At 56.2% G+C, this 19517-nt stretch overlaps 1 protein-coding gene across 1 annotated transcript in view; it reads left to right on the top strand.

Moving 5' to 3' along the window:
* Positions 1-355: 355 nt before the first annotated feature.
* Positions 356-19517, top strand: part of LOC119976782 — a 44103-nt gene continuing 24941 nt past the window's right edge. The window contains exon 1 of the mRNA XM_038817562.1: positions 356-515. Within this exon, the coding sequence (XP_038673490.1) occupies positions 391-515 (125 nt within the window). The 5' untranslated portion in view covers positions 356-390. The remainder of the gene's footprint in view (positions 516-19517) is intronic.

Below are 19517 nucleotides of genomic sequence, written 5' to 3'. Positions count from 1 at the left end.
TTGTGATCTTGGGCCAAGCAGTTGCCATACCAGGCTGTGATGCAGCCGGATAGGATGCTCTCTATCTCACATCTGTAGAACTTTGTGAGAGTCGATGCAGACATGCCGAATTTCTTTAGCTTCCGTAGGAAGTAGAGACGTTGTTGGGCTTTCTTGACTGTTGCATCAATGTGAGTGGAACAGGACAGACTGTTGGTGATGGTGACCCCCAGGAACCCCCCCCCCCCCCCCCCACCATGCTGTCAGTATAAACCCTTGACTGCTTCCCCAATCAATTGTCTTGATATTTCTCTTTGTTATGAATCAAAATCCCACTGAATTCAATGCGTGTAAGGAATTTTATTATCATTATTTCAGATGAATTAACCCCAGCATCCTGTAACTCTGTCCATGACAATGGGCCCAGAGTCTTTGCCTTGGAGTCCTGACTCCTATCCAATCCACGTGGGACTCTTCCTCACCCTGTCCCTCCTGATTCTCATCCTGTTGCTGGTTTCCTGTGGGAACTGCATGAGGTAAGTCCAGAGCACGGCTGGGCTGGGGTTGGTCTGGGAGAGGCGGAGCGCGGCAGGGTGAGCGACTGGGGGGGGGGGGGGGGGGGGCGCTGCAATGAATCCAGGCTGACCTCAATGACTGATGTGACTCTTACAGAGAACAAAGAACAATACAGCACAGGAACAGGCCCTTCGGCCCTCCAAGTCTATACCGGTCATGATACCAACCTTGGCCCAAACCCTCAGCCCTTCCTTGTGCCGTATCCCTCTATACCCACCCTATCCATGTGTTTGTCAAGATGCCTTTTGAACGCCGTTAATGTATCTGCTTCCACACCCTCCCCTGGCAACGCGTTCCAGGCACTCACCACCCTCTGTGTAAAAAACCTGCCTCACACATCTCCTCTAAACTTTGCCACATGGATCTTAATCCTATGCCCCCTGGTGACTGACCCCTGGGAAAGAGTGCCTGCCCATTCACCCTACCCATGCCCCTCATAATCCTGTGGCCCTCTATTAGGCCGCCCCCTCAACCTCCGTCTTTCTAATGAAAACAGTCCGAGTCTATTCAGCCTCTCCACATAGCTAACACCCTCCAGACCAGGTAACATCCTGGTAAACCTCCTCTGCACCCTCTCCAAAACCTCCACAACCTTCTGGTAGTGTGGCGACCAGAATTGTGCGCAATATTCCAAGTGCGGCCTTACCAAGGTTCCATACAACTGTTGCATGACTTGCCAGTTCTTATACTCTGTGCCCATCCAATGAAGACAAGCATTCCGTTTGCTTTCTTGGCTACCTTGTCCACTTGTGTTGCCACTTTCAAAGATTTGTGGACCTGCACGCCCAGATCTCTCTGACTTTCCATATTCCTAAGAATTTTACCATTTACGGTATATTTCCACTCTATGTGAGACCTACCAAAATGCATTACCTCACATATGTCCAGATTAAACTCCATTTGCCATTTTCCTCCCAAGTCTCCAACCTATCTATGTCCTGCTGTATCCTCTTGACAATCCTCAACACTATCTGCCACTCCACCAACCTTGGTGTCATCGCAAACTTACTAATCAGACCGGCTACATTTTCCTCCAAATCGTTTATGAACACCACAAACAACAGAGGCCCCAGCACAGATACCTGGGGAACACCGCTAGTCACAACCTTCCATTCAGAAAAACACCCTTCTACTGCTACCCTTTGCCTTCTGTGACCGAACCAGTTCTGTATCCACCTTACCACCTCACCTCTGATCCCGTGTGACTTCACCTTTTGTACCAGTCTGGCTCTGTTGTAAATTCACTGATCACCTGATTGGTCAAGAGGTTCATCATCATTGGATGCTATGATGACTGGAGTGTGAGACTGTGATATAGATGGAGCTTCCTTCCATGGTGTTAGCTTCAGTGAGTTTGATCTTTTATCATTCAGTAATTATGATGTACACATTTCAGAATTCCCACTTTCGCTGTGGAGTGGGGAAAGACCCTCAGGCACGGCCCATTTCTGCTTCCTGTAATTCAGTAAACTGCTCTGCAGGGGTTGCTGCTACAGCTTGCCGAGATTTAATTTAGAATTCTGCTCCCACTCATTAGCCAAACTTGAATTCACAGTGACGGGCTGGTGACATGAGGCAGGGAGAAAGGTTGGGGTTTGAATACAGCAACATCAACATCTTACATTTGTATAGCAACCATTAACATCAGAACATAACCAAAGTTGCTTCACAGGCGCTAACACACACAATCTGACACTGAGGCACACAAGGTGACATTACGTCATGTCTTGTTCTGCTCTTGGCGTAGCATAAGCGGCTTCCTTGATGTTCACTCTGACAAAGGAAGGTTCGGACGTGGAGATAACTTCAACACGTTTATTAAACTATTTACAATTCTCCTACTCGGGCTCGCCACTACTGTTAATCCTTCTATAGATACTCAGACTGACAAACCAGTCTGCTACAATCCACGTGGTGGGTGTGATATTGAATCAACCCTGTGTCTGTACTCACTGAGTGTCTCCACTGGAAAGAGGAGGATCATGTGTGCTGTGTCCTTTATATATGGGTTGGTGTAATGCCCCCCTGTGGTAGTGTCACCTCTGTGTGTATCGTGAATGCCTATTGGTCGTGCCCTATCTAACTGACCTATTGGTTGAGTGTCTGTGTGTCATGTCTCTGGTGCTCCCTCTACTGTCTAGTTAGTCTATGTGTACTTGCATTAATTCCTTGTGTATCTACAGTGATGCATATCACCACATCCCCCCTTTGTTCGTGTTACATATTTTCTGTACACTTAAAGAAAATTGAACAAAAACAGGTAGATAAGCGATGCTCTGTACAAGTTATGATAACAGTGATCATTAAACAATAAGTCCAACTCATATGTATGAGTCCAGAACCCATCAATTATCATGGTCGAATATCTTTCTTATAGGGTTGGTGAGTTGGTGATTTTGACGGTGGCATGTCCTTGTGAACGAACATCAGTGTCCCTGTGCATCAGGAACCAAGAAGTGGTCAAATCACTTTGTTGTCAGATTTGGATTCTCTTTCTCTTCCGATGCTTGTGATAGCGATGTTGGATGGCATCTGGCCTGAAAGCCAGGTTGGCTGTTGGTAGTGCAGCAAACGTGAATTGGAAAGATGCATCGCCCTGCCATGGTATGTCATTGTACTGAGCTGAGCAGTAACCGTGTCCTTCATGGGCAGAGTTGTACCACGTCGTACCAGTCATAGTTCCATTGGTGTAGTCTTTGTCATGCTTGCTGTCGACGATGTTGCCTTTGGTACGCGTTGTGTCGTTGTCTTTGATATGGTTTTCATAGGTTGTGTTGTTGTGTTGGATGGTTCTGTTGTTGTGTTCGCTGTGCTCAAGGACCACACTCTGTGGATAATACGAGTCCTGCACACAGTTACTCGTGTCGGGGTGTTTTGTGGCATCTGCTGTTTCCTTGAGCGTGACGTCACTGAGTTTGCGGCGCTCCCCGTCTGGAGTCATGTCCGGCTTACTTGAATCAGCTTTGGCTTGTGGTTGCTCCCCGTCTGGAGTCTGGTCTGTGTCACCTGAGTCAGTGTTGGTTTGTCGATGCTCCCCGTCTGGAGTCATAGCAGGTTCACTGGAGTCGGCTGAGATTTCTTGATGCTCCATGTCTGGAGTCAAAACATTCAGGAATGCATTTGCTTGTGGAGAGGCTCGAGCGAATGAGGTTTGAAGTAACGTGGTGTCGCCGGAGTCACCAGTGGTCTCACTGTGATCGTCGAGTGCCTCTGTACACAGTAGCTGAGATCTGTCACATTGCACATCTTGTATGGGAAGTGGGATGCTGTCGTCACTTGTCTCACATACAGTGGGTAGAGCCTCAGTGTCTTCTTGTTGTTCACTTGAGCTGGGTAGACAGTCAGAGTCTTCTTCTGGTGGCTCAAACAATGTGGGTGGACTGTCATAGTCGCTTTGTTGTTCACTGGAGCGTGGTAGACTGTCATAGTCTTCTTGCTGTGCACTTGAGCGTGGCAGACTGTCACAGTCTTGCTGTGCACTTGAGCATGGCAGACTGTCACAGTCTTTCTGTTGTTCACTTGAGCGTGGCAGACTTGCATCGTCTGTTGCCGGTTGCTCAGAGGATGTTGCTAAACCCTCATGGTCTTGTTCATGCAAAGACTGTGCTTTGGAGTCTTGTGTTTCTTCTATCGTGGAGGCTGTCCACGAGCTCGCTGTGGAGATGTGCAGTTGTCTCGCTGTTGAGTCTGTCATCGCTTTCTGTGCAGAGGCTGGGACCCTTCGTGGTGCGCGGACCCCACTCTCTCTGCAGAGGCTGGACCCTTCGTGGTGCGTGAACCACTCTCTGTGTGGAGTCGGGGACCCTTCGTGGTTCATGGACCCCACTCTCTGTGTGGAGTCGGGAACCCTTCGCGGTTCATGGACCCCACTCTCTGTGTGGCAGCAGGCAGCTCTCTGTGTGGCAGCAGGCCGCTCTCTGTGTGGCAGCAGGCCGCTCTCTGTGTGGCAGCAGGCCGCTCTCTGTGTGGCAGCAGGCCGCTCTCTGTGTGGCAGCAGGCCGCTCTCTGTGTGGCAGCAGGCAGCTCTCTGTGTGGCAGCAGGCCGCTCTCTGTGTGGCAGCAGGCCGCTCTCTGTGTGGCAGCAGGCCGCTGTCTGTGTGGCAGCAGGCCGCTCTCTGTGTGGCAGCAGGCCGCTCTCTGTGATGCAGCAGGCCGCTGTCTGTGTGGCAGCAGGCCGCTCTCTGTGTGGCAGCAGGCCGCTCTCTGTGTGGCAGCAGCTCTCTGTGTGGCAGCAGGCCGCTCTCTGTGTGGCAGCAGCTCTCTGTGTGGCAGCAGCTCTCTGTGTGGCAGCAGGCCGCTCTCTGTGTGGCAGCGGGCTGCCCTCTGTGTGGCAGCAGGCCGCTCTCTGTGTGGCAGCAGGCCGCTCTCTGTGTGGCAGCAGGCCGCTCTCTGTGTGGCAGCAGGCCGCTCTCTGTGTGGCAGCAGGCCGCTCTCTGTGTGGCAGCAGGCAGCTCTCTGTGTGGCAGCAGGCCGCTCTCTGTGTGGCAGCAGGCTGCTCTCTGTGTGGCAGCAGGCCGCTCTCTGTGTGGCAGCAGGCCGCTCTCTGTGTGGCAGCAGCTCTCTGTGTGGCAGCAGCTCCCTGTGTGGCAGCAGGCCGCTCTCTGTGTGGCAGCAGGCCGCTCTCTGTGTGGCAGCAGGCCGCTCTCTGTGAGGCAGCAGGCCGCTCTCTGTGTGGCAGCAGGCAGCTGTCTGTGTGGCAGCAGGCCGCTGTCTGTGTGGCAGCAGGCCGCTCTCTGTGTGGCAGCAGGCCGCTCTCTGTGTGGCAGCAGGCCGCTCTCTGTGTGGCAGCAGGCCGCTCTCTGTGAGGCAGCAGGCCGCTCTCTGTGTGGCAGCAGGCAGCTGTCTGTGTGGCAGCAGGCCGCTGTCTGTGTGGCAGCAGGCCGCTCTCTGTGTGGCAGCAGGCCGCTGTCTGTGTGGCAGCAGGCCGCTCTCTGTGTGGCAGCAGGCCGCTCTCTGTGTGGCAGCAGGCCGCTCTCTGTGTGGCAGCAGGCCGCTGTCTGTGTGGCAGCAGGCCGCTGTCTGTGTGGCAGCAGGCCGCTCTCTGTGTGGCAGCAGGCCGCTCTCTGTGTGGCAGCAGGCCGCTCTCTGTGTGGCAGCAGGCCGCTCTCTGTGTGGCAGCAGGCCGCTCTCTGTGTGGCAGCAGCTCTCTGTGTGGCAGCAGGCCGCTCTCTGTGTGGCAGCAGGTCGCTCTCTGTGTGGCAGCAGGCCGCTCTCTGTGTGGCAGCCGCTCTCTGTGTGGCAGCAGGCCGCTCTCTGTGTGGCAGCAGGCCGCTCTCTGTGTGACAGCAGGCCGCTCTCTGTGTGGCAGCAGGCCGCTCTCTGTGTGGCAGCAGGCCGCTCTCTGTGTGGCAGCAGGCCGCTCTCTGTGTGGCAGCAGGCCGCTCTCTGTGTGGCAGCAGGCCGCTCTCTGTGTGGCAGCAGGCCGCTCTCTGTGTGACAGCAGGCCGCTCTCTGTGTGGCAGCAGCTCTCTGTGTGGCAGCAGGCCGCTCTCTGTGTGGCAGCAGGCCGCTGTCTGTGTGGCAGCAGGCCGCTCTCTGTGTGGCAGCAGGCCGCTCTCTGTGTGGCAGCAGGCCGCTCTCTGTGTGGCAGCAGGCCGCTCTCTGTGTGGCAGCAGGCCGCTCTCTGTGTGGCAGCAGGCCGCTCTCTGTGTGGCAGCGGGCCGCTCTCTGTGTGGCAGCGGGCCGCCCTCTGTGTGGCAGCAGGCCGCTCTCTGTGTGGCAGCAGGCCGCTCTCTGTGTGGCAGCAGGCCGCTCTCTGTGTGGCAGCAGGCAGCTCTCTGTGTGGCAGCAGGCCGCTCTCTGTGTGGCAGCAGGCCGCTCTCTGTGTGGCAGCAGGCCGCTCTCTGTGTGGCAGCAGCTCTCTGTGTGGCAGCAGCTCTCTGTGTGGCAGCAGGCCGCTCTCTGTGTGGCAGCAGCTCTCTGTGTGGCAGCAGGCCGCTCTCTGTGTGGCAGCAGGCCGCTCTCTGTGTGGCAGCAGGCCGCTCTCTGTGTGGCAGCAGGCCGCTCTCTGTGTGGCAGCAGCCCGCTCTCTGTGTGGCAGCAGGCCGCTCACTGTGTGGCAGCAGGCCGCTCTCTGTGTGGCAGCAGGCCGCTCTCTGTGTGGCAGCAGGCCGCTCTCTGTGTGGCAGCAGCTCTCTGTGTGGCAGCAGCTCTCTGTGTGGCAGCAGGCCGCTCTCTGTGTGGCAGCAGGCCGCTCTCTGTGTGGCAGCAGGCCGCTCTCTGTGTGGCAGCAGGCCGCTCTCTGTGTGGCAGCAGGCCGCTCTCTGTCTGTGTGGCAGCAGGCCGCTCTCTGTGTGGCAGCAGGCCGCTCTCTGTGTGGCAGCAGGCCGCTCTCTGTGTGGCAGCAGGCCGCTCTCTGTGTGGCAGCAGGCCGCTCTCTGTGTGGCAGCAGGCCGCTCTCTGTGTGGCAGCAGGCCGCTCTCTGTGTGGCAGCAGGCCGCTCTCTGTGTGGCAGCAGGCCGCTCTCTGTGTGGCAGCGGGCTGCCCTCTGTGTGGCAGCAGGCCGCTCTCTGTGTGGCAGCAGGCCGCTCTCTGTGTGGCAGCAGGCCGCTCTCTGTGTGGCAGCAGGCCGCTCTCTGTGTGGCAGCAGGCCGCTCTCTGTGTGGCAGCAGGCCGCTCTCTGTGTGGCAGCAGCTCTCTGTGTGGCAGCAGGCCGCTCTCTGTGTGGCAGCAGGCCGCTCTCTGTGTGGCAGCAGGCAGCTCTCTGTGTGGCAGCAGGCCGCTCTCTGTGTGGCAGCAGGCTGCTCTCTGTGTGGCAGCAGGCCGCTCTCTGTGTGGCAGCAGGCCGCTCTCTGTGTGGCAGCAGCTCTCTGTGTGGCAGCAGGCCGCTCTCTGTGTGGCAGCAGCTCTCTGTGTGGCAGCAGCTCCCTGTGTGGCAGCAGGCCGCTCTCTGTGTGGGAGCAGCTCTCTGTGTGGCAGCAGGCCGCTCTCTGTGTGGCAGCAGGCCGCTCTCTGTGTGGCAGCCGCTCTCTGTGTGGCAGCAGGCCGCTCTCTGTGTGGCAGCAGGCCGCTCTCTGTGTGGCAGCAGGCCGCTCTCTGTGTGGCAGCAGGCCGCTCTCTGTGTGGCAGCAGGCCGCTCTCTGTGTGGCAGCAGGCAGCTCTCTGTGTGGCAGCAGGCCGCTCTCTGTGTGGCAGCAGGCCGCTCTCTGTGTGGCAGCAGGCCGCTCTCTGTGTGGCAGCAGGCCGCTCTCTGTGTGGCAGCCGCTCTCTGTGAGGCAGCAGGCCGCTCTCTGTGTGGCAGCCGCTCTCTGTGTGGCAGCAGGCCGCTCTCTGTGTGGCAGCAGGCCGCTCTCTGTGTGGCAGCAGGCCGCTCTCTGTGTGGCAGCAGGCAGCTCTCTGTGTGGCAGCAGGCCGCTCTCTGTGTGGCAGCAGGCCGCTCTCTGTGTGGCAGCAGGCCGCTCTCTGTGTGGCAGCAGGCCGCTCTCTGTGGAGGCAGCAGGCCGCTCTCTGTGTGGCAGCAGCTCTCTGTGTGGCAGCAGCTCTCTGTGAGGCAGCAGGCCGCTCTCTGTGTGGGAGCAGCTCCCTGTGTGGCAGCAGGCCGCTCTCTGTGTGGCAGCAGCTCCCTGTGTGGCAGCAGGCCGCTCTCTGTGTGGGAGCAGCTCTCTGTGTGGCAGCAGGCCGCTCTCTGTGTGGGAGCAGCTCTCTGTGTGGCAGCAGGCCGCTCTCTGTGTGGCAGCAGGCCGCTCTCTGTGTGGCAGCCGCTCTCTGTGTGGCAGCAGGCCGCTCTCTGTGTGGCAGCAGGCAGCTCTCTGTGTGGCAGCAGGCCGCTCTCTGTGTGGCAGCAGGCTGCTCTCTGTGTGGCAGCAGGCCGCTCTCTGTGTGGCAGCAGGCCGCTCTCTGTGTGGCAGCAGCTCTCTGTGTGGCAGCAGCTCCCTGTGTGGCAGCAGGCCGCTCTCTGTGTGGCAGCAGCTCCCTGTGTGGCAGCAGGCCGCTCTCTGTGTGGCAGCAGCTCTCTGTGTGGCAGCAGCTCCCTGTGAGGCAGCAGGCCGCTCTCTGTGTGGGAGCAGCTCTCTGTGTGGCAGCAGGCCGCTCTCTGTGTGGCAGCAGGCCGCTCTCTGTGTGGCAGCCGCTCTCTGTGTGGCAGCAGGCCGCTCTCTGTGTGGCAGCGGGCCGCTCTCTGTGTGGCAGCAGGCTGCCCTCTGTGTGGCAGCAGGCCGCTCTCTGTGTGGCAGCAGGCGCTCTCTGTGTGGCAGCAGGCCGCTCTCTGTGTGGCAGCAGCTCTCTGTGTGGCAGCAGGCCGCTCTCTGTGTGGCAGCAGCTCTCTGTGTGGCAGCGGGCCGCTCTCTGTGTGGCAGCAGGCCGCTCTCTGTGAGGCAGCAGGCCGCTCTCTGTGTGGCAGCAGCTCTCTGTGTGGCAGCAGGCCGCTCTCTGTGTGGCAGCAGGCCGCTCTCTGTGTGGCAGCAGGCCGCTCTCTGTGTGGCAGCAGGCCGCTCTCTGTGTGGCAGCAGGCCGCTCTCTGTGTGGCAGCAGGCCGCTGTCTGTGTGGCAGCAGGCCGCTCTCGGTGTGGCAGCAGGCCGCTCTCTGTGTGGCAGCAGGCCGCTCTCTGTGTGGCAGCAGGCCGCTCTCTGTGTGGCAGCAGGCCGCTCTCTGTGTGGCAGCAGGCCGCTCTCTGTGTGGCAGCAGGCCGCTCTCTGTGTGGCAGCAGGCCGCTCTCTGTGTGACAGCAGGCCGCTCTCTGTGTGGCAGCAGGCCGCTCTCTGTGTGGCAGCAGGCCGCTCTCTGTGTGGCAGCAGGCCGCTCTCTGTGTGGCAGCAGGCCGCTCTCTGTGTGGCAGCGGGCCGCTCTCTGTGTGGCAGCGGGCTGCCCTCTGTGTGGCAGCAGGCCGCTCTCTGTGTGGCAGCAGGCCGCTCTCTGTGTGGCAGCAGGCCGCTCTCTGTGTGGCAGCAGGCAGCTCTCTGTGTGGCAGCAGGCCGCTCTCTGTGTGGCAGCAGGCCGCTCTCTGTGTGGCAGCAGGCCGCTCTCTGTGTGGCAGCAGCTCTCTGTGTGGCAGCAGCTCTCTGTGTGGCAGCAGGCCGCTCTCTGTGTGGCAGCAGCTCTCTGTGTGGCAGCAGGCCGCTCTCTGTGTGGCAGCAGGCCGCTCTCTGTGTGGCAGCAGGCCGCTCTCTGTGTGGCAGCAGGCCGCTCTCTGTGTGGCAGCAGCCCGCTCTCTGTGTGGCAGCAGGCCGCTCTCTGTGTGGCAGCAGGCCGCTCTCTGTGTGGCAGCAGGCCGCTCTCTGTGTGGCAGCAGGCCGCTCTCTGTGTGGCAGCAGCTCTCTGTGTGGCAGCAGCTCTCTGTGTGGCAGCAGCCGCTCTCTGTGTGACAGCCGGCCGCTCTCTGTGTGGCAGCAGGCCGCTCTCTGTGTGGCAGCAGGCCGCTCTCTGTGTGGCAGCAGGCCGCTCTCTGTGTGGCAGCAGGCCGCTCTCTGTGTGGCAGCAGGCCGCTCTCTGTGTGGCAGCAGGCCGCTCTCTGTGTGGCAGCAGGCCGCTCTCTGTGTGGCAGCAGGCCGCTCTCTGTGTGGCAGCAGGCCGCTCTCTGTGTGGCAGCAGGCCGCTCTCTGTGTGGCAGCAGGCCGCTCTCTGTGTGGCAGCAGGCCGCTCTCTGTGTGGCAGCAGGCCGCTCTCTGTGTGGCAGCGGGCTGCCCTCTGTGTGGCAGCAGGCCGCTCTCTGTGTGGCAGCAGGCCGCTCTCTGTGTGGCAGCAGGCCGCTCTCTGTGTGGCAGCAGGCCGCTCTCTGTGTGGCAGCAGGCCGCTCTCTGTGTGGCAGCAGGCCGCTCTCTGTGTGGCAGCAGCTCTCTGTGTGGCAGCAGGCCGCTCTCTGTGTGGCAGCAGGCCGCTCTCTGTGTGGCAGCAGGCAGCTCTCTGTGTGGCAGCAGGCCGCTCTCTGTGTGGCAGCAGGCTGCTCTCTGTGTGGCAGCAGGCCGCTCTCTGTGTGGCAGCAGGCCGCTCTCTGTGTGGCAGCAGCTCTCTGTGTGGCAGCAGGCCGCTCTCTGTGTGGCAGCAGCTCTCTGTGTGGCAGCAGCTCCCTGTGTGGCAGCAGGCCGCTCTCTGTGTGGGAGCAGCTCTCTGTGTGGCAGCAGGCCGCTCTCTGTGTGGCAGCAGGCCGCTCTCTGTGTGGCAGCCGCTCTCTGTGTGGCAGCAGGCCGCTCTCTGTGTGGCAGCAGGCCGCTCTCTGTGTGGCAGCAGGCCGCTCTCTGTGTGGCAGCAGGCCGCTCTCTGTGTGGCAGCAGGCCGCTCTCTGTGTGGCAGCAGGCAGCTCTCTGTGTGGCAGCAGGCCGCTCTCTGTGTGGCAGCAGGCCGCTCTCTGTGTGGCAGCAGGCCGCTCTCTGTGTGGCAGCAGGCCGCTCTCTGTGTGGCAGCCGCTCTCTGTGAGGCAGCAGGCCGCTCTCTGTGTGGCAGCCGCTCTCTGTGAGGCAGCAGGCCGCTCTCTGTGTGGCAGCAGGCCGCTCTCTGTGTGGCAGCAGGCCGCTCTCTGTGTGGCAGCAGGCAGCTCTCTGTGTGGCAGCAGGCCGCTCTCTGTGTGGCAGCAGGCCGCTCTCTGTGTGGAAGCAGGCCGCTCTCTGTGTGGCAGCAGGCCGCTCTCTGTGGGGCAGCAGGCCGCTCTCTGTGTGGCAGCAGGCCGCTCTCTGTGTGGCAGCAGCTCTCTGTGAGGCAGCAGGCCGCTCTCTGTGTGGGAGCAGCTCCCTGTGTGGCAGCAGGCCGCTCTCTGTGTGGCAGCAGCTCCCTGTGTGGCAGCAGGCCGCTCTCTGTGTGGGAGCAGCTCTCTGTGTGGCAGCAGGCCGCTCTCTGTGTGGGAGCAGCTCTCTGTGTGGCAGCAGGCCGCTCTCTGTGTGGCAGCAGGCCGCTCTCTGTGTGGCAGCCGCTCTCTGTGTGGCTGCAGGCCGCTCTCTGTGTGGCAGCAGGCAGCTCTCTGTGTGGCAGCAGGCCGCTCTCTGTGTGGCAGCAGGCTGCTCTCTGTGTGGCAGCAGGCCGCTCTCTGTGTAGCAGCAGGCCGCTCTCTGTGTGGCAGCAGCTCTCTGTGTGGCAGCAGCTCCCTGTGTGGCAGCAGGCCGCTCTCTGTGTGGCAGCAGCTCCCTGTGTGGCAGCAGGCCGCTCTCTGTGTGGCAGCAGCTCTCTGTGTGGCAGCAGCTCCCTGTGAGGCAGCAGGCCGCTCTCTGTGTGGGAGCAGCTCTCTGTGTGGCAGCAGGCCGCTCTCTGTGTGGCAGCAGGCCGCTCTCTGTGTGGCAGCCGCTCTCTGTGTGGCAGCAGGCCGCTCTCTGTGTGGCAGCGGGCCGCTCTCTGTGTGGCAGCAGGCAGCTCTCTGTGTGGCAGCAGGCCGCTCTCTGTGTGGCAGCAGGCCGCTCTCTGTGTGGCAGCAGCTCTCTGTGTGGCAGCAGGCCGCTCTCTGTGTGGCAGCAGCTCTCTGTGTGGCAGCGGGCCGCTCTCTGTGTGGCAGCAGGCCGCTCTCTGTGAGGCAGCAGGCCGCTCTCTGTGTGGCAGCAGCTCTCTGTGTGGCAGCAGGCCGCTCTCTGTGTGGCAGCAGGCCGCTCTCTGTGTGGCAGCAGGCCGCTCTCTGTGTGGCAGCAGGCCGCTCTCTGTGTGGCAGCAGGCCGCTCTCTGTGTGGCAGCAGGCCGCTGTCTGTGTGGCAGCAGGCCGCTCTCTGTGTGGCAGCAGGCCGCTCTCTGTGTGGCAGCAGGCCGCTCTCTGTGTGGCAGCAGGCCGCTCTCTGTGTGGCAGCAGGCCGCTCTCTGTGTGGCAGCAGGCCGCTCTCTGTGTGGCAGCAGGCCGCTCTCTGTGTGGCAGCAGGCCGCTCTCTGTGTGGCAGCAGGCCGCTCTCTGTGTGGCAGCAGGCCGCTCTCTGTGTGGCAGCAGGCCGCTCTCTGTGTGGCCGCTCTCTGTGTGGCAGCAGGCCGCTCTCTGTGTGGCAGCGGGCCGCTCTCTGTGGGACAGCAGGCCGCTCTCTGTGTGGCAGCAGGCCGCTCTCTGTGTGGCAGCAGGCCGCTCTCTGTGTGGCAGCAGCTCTCTGTGTGGCAGCAGGCCGCTCTCTGTGTGGCAGCAGGCCGCTCTCTGTGTGGCAGCAGCTCTCTGTGTGGCAGCAGGCCGCTCTCTGTGCGGTAGCAGGCCGCTCTCTGTGTGGCAGCAGGCCGCTCTCTGTGTGGCAGCAGGCCGCTCTCTGTGTGGCAGCAGGCCGCTCTCTGTGTGGCAGCAGGCCGCTCTCTGTGTGGCAGCAGGCCGCTCTCTGTGTGGCAGCAGGCCGCTCTCTGTGTGGCAGCAGGCCGCTCTCTGTGTGGCAGCAGGCCGCTCTCTGTGTGGCAGCAGCTCTCTGTGTGGCAGCAGGCCGCTCTCTGTGTGGCAGCAGGCCGCTCTCTGTGAGGCAGCAGGCCGCTCTCTGTGTGGCAGCAGGCCGCTCTCTGTGTGGCAGCAGGCCGCTCTCTGTGTGGCAGCAGGCCGCTCTCTGTGAGGCAGCAGGCCGCTCTCTGTGTGGCAGCAGGCCGCTCTCTGTGGGCTTGTACCGCTCTCTGTCTCTTGGTCGGGATGTCATATATGCTGGGCTGAAGATCCTCAAATCCGAAGAACACGTCCGCGTCTGTCTCGGATTCTTCACTGTAGAACACATCTCGTTGCGGTTAGGATTTGAAATGAAAAATGAAATGAAAATCGCTTATTGTCACGAGTAGGCTTCAATGAAGTTACTGTGAAAAGCCCCTAGTCGCCACATTCCGGCGCCTGTCCGGGGAGGCTGGTACGGGAATCGAACCGTGCTGCTGGCCTGCTTGGTCTGCTTTCAAAGCCAGCGATTTAGCCCTGTGAGCTAAAACTGGGGTCGCCATCTCGAATGATGAAACCTTCGTCTGAGTCGTAGTCTTCTCGGACCATATCATCACTGTTTGTGTCGGAGCTGGCATTGGGCTCGTGATGCCCAAAGAAGAAATAAAGGTCGGAGTCATAGTATTCAAGGACTGTATCATCTCTTTGGGCGGCGCTAACTGCTTGTTGCAGGGTTCTCTGGAGGTTACTTTCAGCTACTGGTCGAATTTCAGACATTGTGCTGTTGTTTCAGGTGAAAGAATCTTGTTTTACGGCTTTACATTTTTTTTTCGTGTTTTGGGACATTTCCCCTTTAAGTGGGCGTGGTCCGGGGCCTCTGACGTCACAAAGCGTGTGATGTAGGTCGTAGGAAGCGATTGGGCATGCTCAGATCGCGGTTCCTTTACTTGGGGCCTTTTTCTCCACTGCGCATGTGCAGCACCTTTACCAAGATGGCTGCAATTCAAAACTGCAGATTTCTGCTGCAAGCCTACCTCGTGGTGAGTCCTGGCGCCTCTTTTACCGTTTGTTCTTGTATGTCCCACGCAGAATTCTTGGAATTTGTCCAGGACTGCCTGGAAATCGCTCTTGCTTTGCCCCTTTGAGTATTTGAAGGTCTGGAAGATTTCAGCTGCTGCTGGACCCGCGATGGTGAGTAGAAGCTTTATTTTCTCTGCATCCGCCACGCCATCTAGGTCGGACGCTACCAGGTCGATCTCGAATCTCTGCCTGAACCAACGCCAGTTTTCACTGAGATTGCTTTGGTACCTGAGCTGCTGCGGAACCGGAATCCCGAACATCGTCTTGCCTGGCTGTTGTTGCTGGTTGTCACTGTTTGCTGAGTTGTAACTATATGGATTGAAACAGTCACTCGCTGGTACCATGTCTTGTTATGCTCTTGGCGTAGCATAAGCGGCTCCCTTGATGTTCACTCTGACAAAGGAAGGTTCAGACGTGGAGATAACTTCAACACGTTTATTAAACTATTTACAATTCTCCTACTCGGATTCGCCTCTACTGTTAATCCTTCTATAGCTACTCCGACTGACGAACCAGTCTGCTACAATCCAGGTGGTGGGTTTGATATTGAATCAACCCTGTGTCTGTACTTACTGAGAGTCTCCACTGGAAAGAGGAAGATCATGTGTGCTGTGTCCTTTATATATGGGTTGGTGTAATGCCCCACTGTGGTAGTGTCACCTCTGTGTGTATCGTGAATGCCCATTGGTCGTGCCCTATCTAGCTGACCTATTGGTTGAGTGTGTGTGTGTCATGTCTCTGGTGCTCCCTCTAGTGTCTAGCTAGTCTACGTATATTTACATTAACCCCTTGTGTATTTACAGTGATGCGTCAGATGATCAAAACCTTGATCCAGGAAATGTGTTGTAAGGAGTGTCTGCAAACCAAGACTCTATGGCACAGAACGAGGCCATTCAGTCCATTGTGTCTGTGATGACCAATGAAGAGCTGCTGAAATCTCACCCACCAGTTCCTGGTCTGTGGGGTTGTTGATTGCGGCCCTTTCAGTGCATTTCCGAGTGTATTTTAAATGCAGTGAGGATTTCTGTCTCTTCCAACCTTTCGGGCAGTGAGCCCACCACCCTCTGGGTCAACAATGAACTCCTCAACTTCTGGTTTTTCTTAGGGGAGGCACAGTAGCACAGTGGTTAGCACTGTTGCTTCACAGTGCCAGGGTCCCAGGTTCGATTCCCGGCTGGGTCACTGTCTGTGTGGAGTCTGCATGTTCTCCCAGTGTCTGCGTGGGTTTCCTCCGGGTGCTCCGGTTTCCTCCCACAGTCCCGAAAGACGTGCTGTTAGGTGAATTGGTCATTCTGAATTCTCCCTCTGTGTACCCGAACAGGCACCAAAATGTGGCAACTAGGGGATTTTCAGAGTAACTTCATTGTAGTGTTAATGTAAGATGGGCCTCACGGTAGCATGGTGGTTAGCATCAATGCTTCACAGCTCCAGGGTCCCAGGTTCGATTCCCGGCTGGGTCACTGTCTGTGTGGAGTCTGCACGTCCTCCCCGTGTCTGCGTGGGTTTCCTCCGGGTGCTCCGGTTTCCTCCGACAGTCCAAAGATGTGCGGGTTAGGTGGATTGGCCATGCTAAATTGCCCGTAGTGTAAGGTTAATGGGGGGATTGTTGGGTTACGGGTATACGGGTTACGTGGGTTTGAGTAGGGTGATCATTGCTCGGCACAACATCGAGGGCCGAAGGGCCTGTTCTGTGCTGTACTGTTCTATGACTTGTGACAATAATAAAAATTATTATTACATAATCTACTTTAAATCGATGCTGATTGATTATTGACCTCTTTAATAAAGGGATAGGCTTCTTCCTATCCACTCAATCTCAGCCCTCCGGTTTCATACACCTCTATTAAACCTCCCTTCGGCCTCCTACGGTCATCCAATCTTTCCCCAGAGTTAGCATTTCTCCGTCCTGGCAACATCCAGGAAAATATGATCCATATCCTGTCGAGTGCGAACCTATCCTTCCTGGAGTCAATGTGACTAAAGGAGCAGATGGTAGAGAGAAGGAGAGATGTGGGGGGAGGGCAGGGGTGAACTCAGCAGTTTAGCATCTTGGTAGCGAGGCTTGGCCATCAATTAAAATTTGGGATGTTCGTGAGGGCGGGGTTAGGAGATTACAGATGACATCACCTGTAGGGTGATGAGACTGGGATAGATCACAGAGATCTCAGAGCGCTGTGAGGCTGGGGGTGATAAGAACATAAGAACTAGGAGCAGGAGGCAGCCATCTGGCCCCTCGAGCCTGCTCCGCCATTCAATGAGATTCTTTGTGGACTCAGCTCCATTTTCCCGACCAAACACCATAACTCTTAATCCCTTTATTCTTCAAAAAACTATCTATCTTTATCTTGAAAATATTTAATGAAGGAGCCTCAACTGCTTCACTGGGCAAGGAATTCCATAGATTCACAACCCTTTGGGTGAAGAAGTTCCTCCTAAACTCAGTCCTAAATCTACTTCCCCTTATTTTGAGGCTATGTCCCCTAGTTCTGCTTTCACCCGCCAGTGGAAACAACCTGCCCGCATCTATCCTATCTATTCCCTTCATAATTTTATATGTTTCTATAAGATCCCCCCTCATCCTTCTAAATTCCAACGAGTACAGTCCCTGTCTACTCAACCCGTAATCCAACCCCTTCAGCTCTGTGATTAACCTAGTGAATCTCCTCTGCACAACCTCCAGTGCCAGTATGTCCGTTCTCAAGTAAGGAGACCAAAACTGAACACAATACTCCAGGTGTGGCCTCACTAACACCTTATACAATTGCAGCATTACCTCCCACGTCTTAAATTCCATCCCTCTAGCAATGAAAGACAAAAACTCCATTCGCTTTCTTAATCACCTGTTTCACATGTAAACCAACGTCTTGTGACTCATGCACTAGCACACCCAGATCCCTCTGCAAATCAGCATGTTTTAATATTTTATCATTGAAATACAATTCCCTCTTGCTGTTATTCCTACCAAAATGGATAACTTCACATTTGTCAACATTGTATTCCATCTGCCAGACCCTAGCCCATTCACTTAACCTATCCAAATCCCTCTGCAGACTACCAGTATCCTCTGCACTTTTCGCTTTACCACTCATCTTAGTGTCATCTGCAAACTTGGACACATTGCCCTTGGTCCCCAACTCCAAATCATCTATGTAAATTGTGAACAAGTGTGGGCCCAACACGGATCCCTGAGGGACACCACTAGCTACTGATTGCCAACCCAGAGAAACACCCATTAATCCCCACTCTTTGCTTTCTATTAATTAACCAATCCTTTATCCATGCTACTACTTTACCCTTAATGCCATGCATCTTTATCTGATTCAGCAATCTTTTGTGTGGCACCTTGTCAAAAGCTTTCTGGAAATCCAGATATACCACATCCATTGGCTCCCCGTTATCTACCAAATTGTCGATTATCGTAAAAACCCATCTGGTTCACTAATGTCCTGTAGGGAAGTAAATCTGCTGTCCTTATCCCACATGTGACTCCAGACCCACAGCAATGTGGTTAACTCTGAAATGCAGGGCAGTGAGGGATGTGTAGTAAATGCTGGCACCGCTAGGGACAGCCAAGTCCTGGAAACAAATTTTTAAAAAGGTGAAGGTTAGTGTGGGACTGGGAGACAATACCGCCCAGAGTGTGATGTAAAGAAACCCATGACTTGAAACCAGAGAGAGTTGTGAACAGGACAGAGACCTGCGTAGAACAAAGCACGGAGTCAGCTCATTGCTTGGGGTATAGACCCTGGGCTGGATTCTCTGCCGGCGGGATGAAACAGAAATTGGTTAATTAATAGAAAGCAAAGAGTTGGGATAAATGGGTGTTTCTCTGGTTGGCAATCAGTAGCTAGTGGTGTCCCTCAGGGATCCGTGTTGAGCCCACAATTGTTCACAATTTACATTGATGATTTGGAGTTGGGGACCAAGGGCAATGTGTCCAAGTTTGCAGATGACACTAAGATAAGTGGTAAAGCGAAAAGTGCAGAGGATACTGGTAGTCTGCAGAGGGATTTGGATAGGTTAAGTGAATGGGCTCGGGTCTGGCAGATGGAATACAATGTTGACAAATGTGAGGTTATCCATTTTGGTAGGAATAACAGCAAACGGGATTATTATTTAAACGATAAAATATTAAAGCATGCCGCTGTTCAGAGAGACTTGGGTGTGCTAGTGCATGAGTCACAGAAGGTTGGTTTACAAGTGCAATAGGTGATTAAGAAGGCAAATGGAATTTTGTCCTTCATTGCTAGAGGGATGGAGTTTAAGACTAGGGAGGTTATGTTGCAATTGTATAAGGTGTTAGTGCGGCCACACCTGGAGTATTGTGTTCAGTTTTGGTCTCCTTACTTGAGAAAGGACGTACTGGCGCTGGAGGGTGTACAGAGGAGATTCACTAGGTTAATCCCAGAACTGAAGGGGTTGGATTATGAGGAGAGGTTGAGTAGACTGGGACTGTACTCGTTGGAATTTAGAAGGATGAGGGGGGATCTTATAGAAACATTTAAAATTATGAAGGGAATAGATAGGATAGATGCGGGCAGGTTGTTTCCACTGGCGGGTGACAGCAGAACTAGGGGGCATAGCCTCAAAATAAGGGGAAGTAGATTTAGGACTGAGTTTAGGAGGAACTTCTTCACCCAAAGGGTTGTGAATCTATGGAATTCCTTGCCCAGTGAAGCAGTTGAGGCTCCTTCATTACATGTTTTTAAGGTAAAGATAGATAGTTTTTTGAAGAATAAAGGGATTAAGGGTTATGGTGTTCGGGCCGGAAAGTGGAGCTGAGTCCACAAAAGATCAGCCATGATCTCATTGAATGGCGGAGCAGGCTCGAGGGGCCAGATGGCCGACTCCTGCTCCTAGTTCTTATGTTCTTATGTTCTTATGTAAATGTGGCGCGGCTGGGCGGAGAATTCAACATCCGGTATATGTATGTAGCTATGTGTTAGCAATATCCATATAAGGTCTCTGTGAGACCTTGTGAACATATAAAAGAGGATAGATATTGTTATGTTCCTTTCAGCATCATGTGTGAGGACTGTACCCTCTGTGTGTTATACAGTCTGCGAGAGCCAAACCATATGCATGTATGTTTCGACAAGGGTATGTGGGTGTATTGATCTGTGAGTGACTATTATACAATCTCTGACAGCTATACCATATGTGTGTGTTTGTCTGTGGCTGTGTGTTGGTTTATATTTGTCTGTGTGTGTGTGTCTCATAGAATTTACAGTGCAGAAGGAGGCCATTTGGCCCATTGAGTCTGCACCAGCCCCTGGAAAGAGCACTTGACTTAAGCCCCACACCTCCACCCTATCCCGTAACCCAGTAACCCCATCTAACCTTTTTGGACACAAAGGGCAGTTTAGCACGGCCAATCCACCTAACCTGCACATCTTTGGACTGTGGGAGGAAACCGGAGCACCCGGAGGAAACCCACGCAGACACGGGGAGAACGTGCAGACTCCGCACAGACAGTAACCCAAACCGGAATCGAACCTGGGACCCTAGCGCTGTGGAGCAACTTGTGCTAACCACTCTGTTACCGTGCTGCCCGTGTGTATGTGTGTGTGTGTGTGTTTGTCGGTGTGTGTGTGTCGGTGTGTGTGTGTCAGTGTGTGTGTCGGTGTGTGTGTGTCAGTGTGTGTGTGTCAGTGTGTG

The sequence above is a fragment of the Scyliorhinus canicula genome, chromosome 1 (assembly GCF_902713615.1).
Source record: "Scyliorhinus canicula chromosome 1, sScyCan1.1, whole genome shotgun sequence".
NCBI classification, from domain to species: Eukaryota; Metazoa; Chordata; class Chondrichthyes; order Carcharhiniformes; family Scyliorhinidae; genus Scyliorhinus; species Scyliorhinus canicula.
This window is presented reverse-complemented; position numbering and strand designations above follow the sequence as displayed.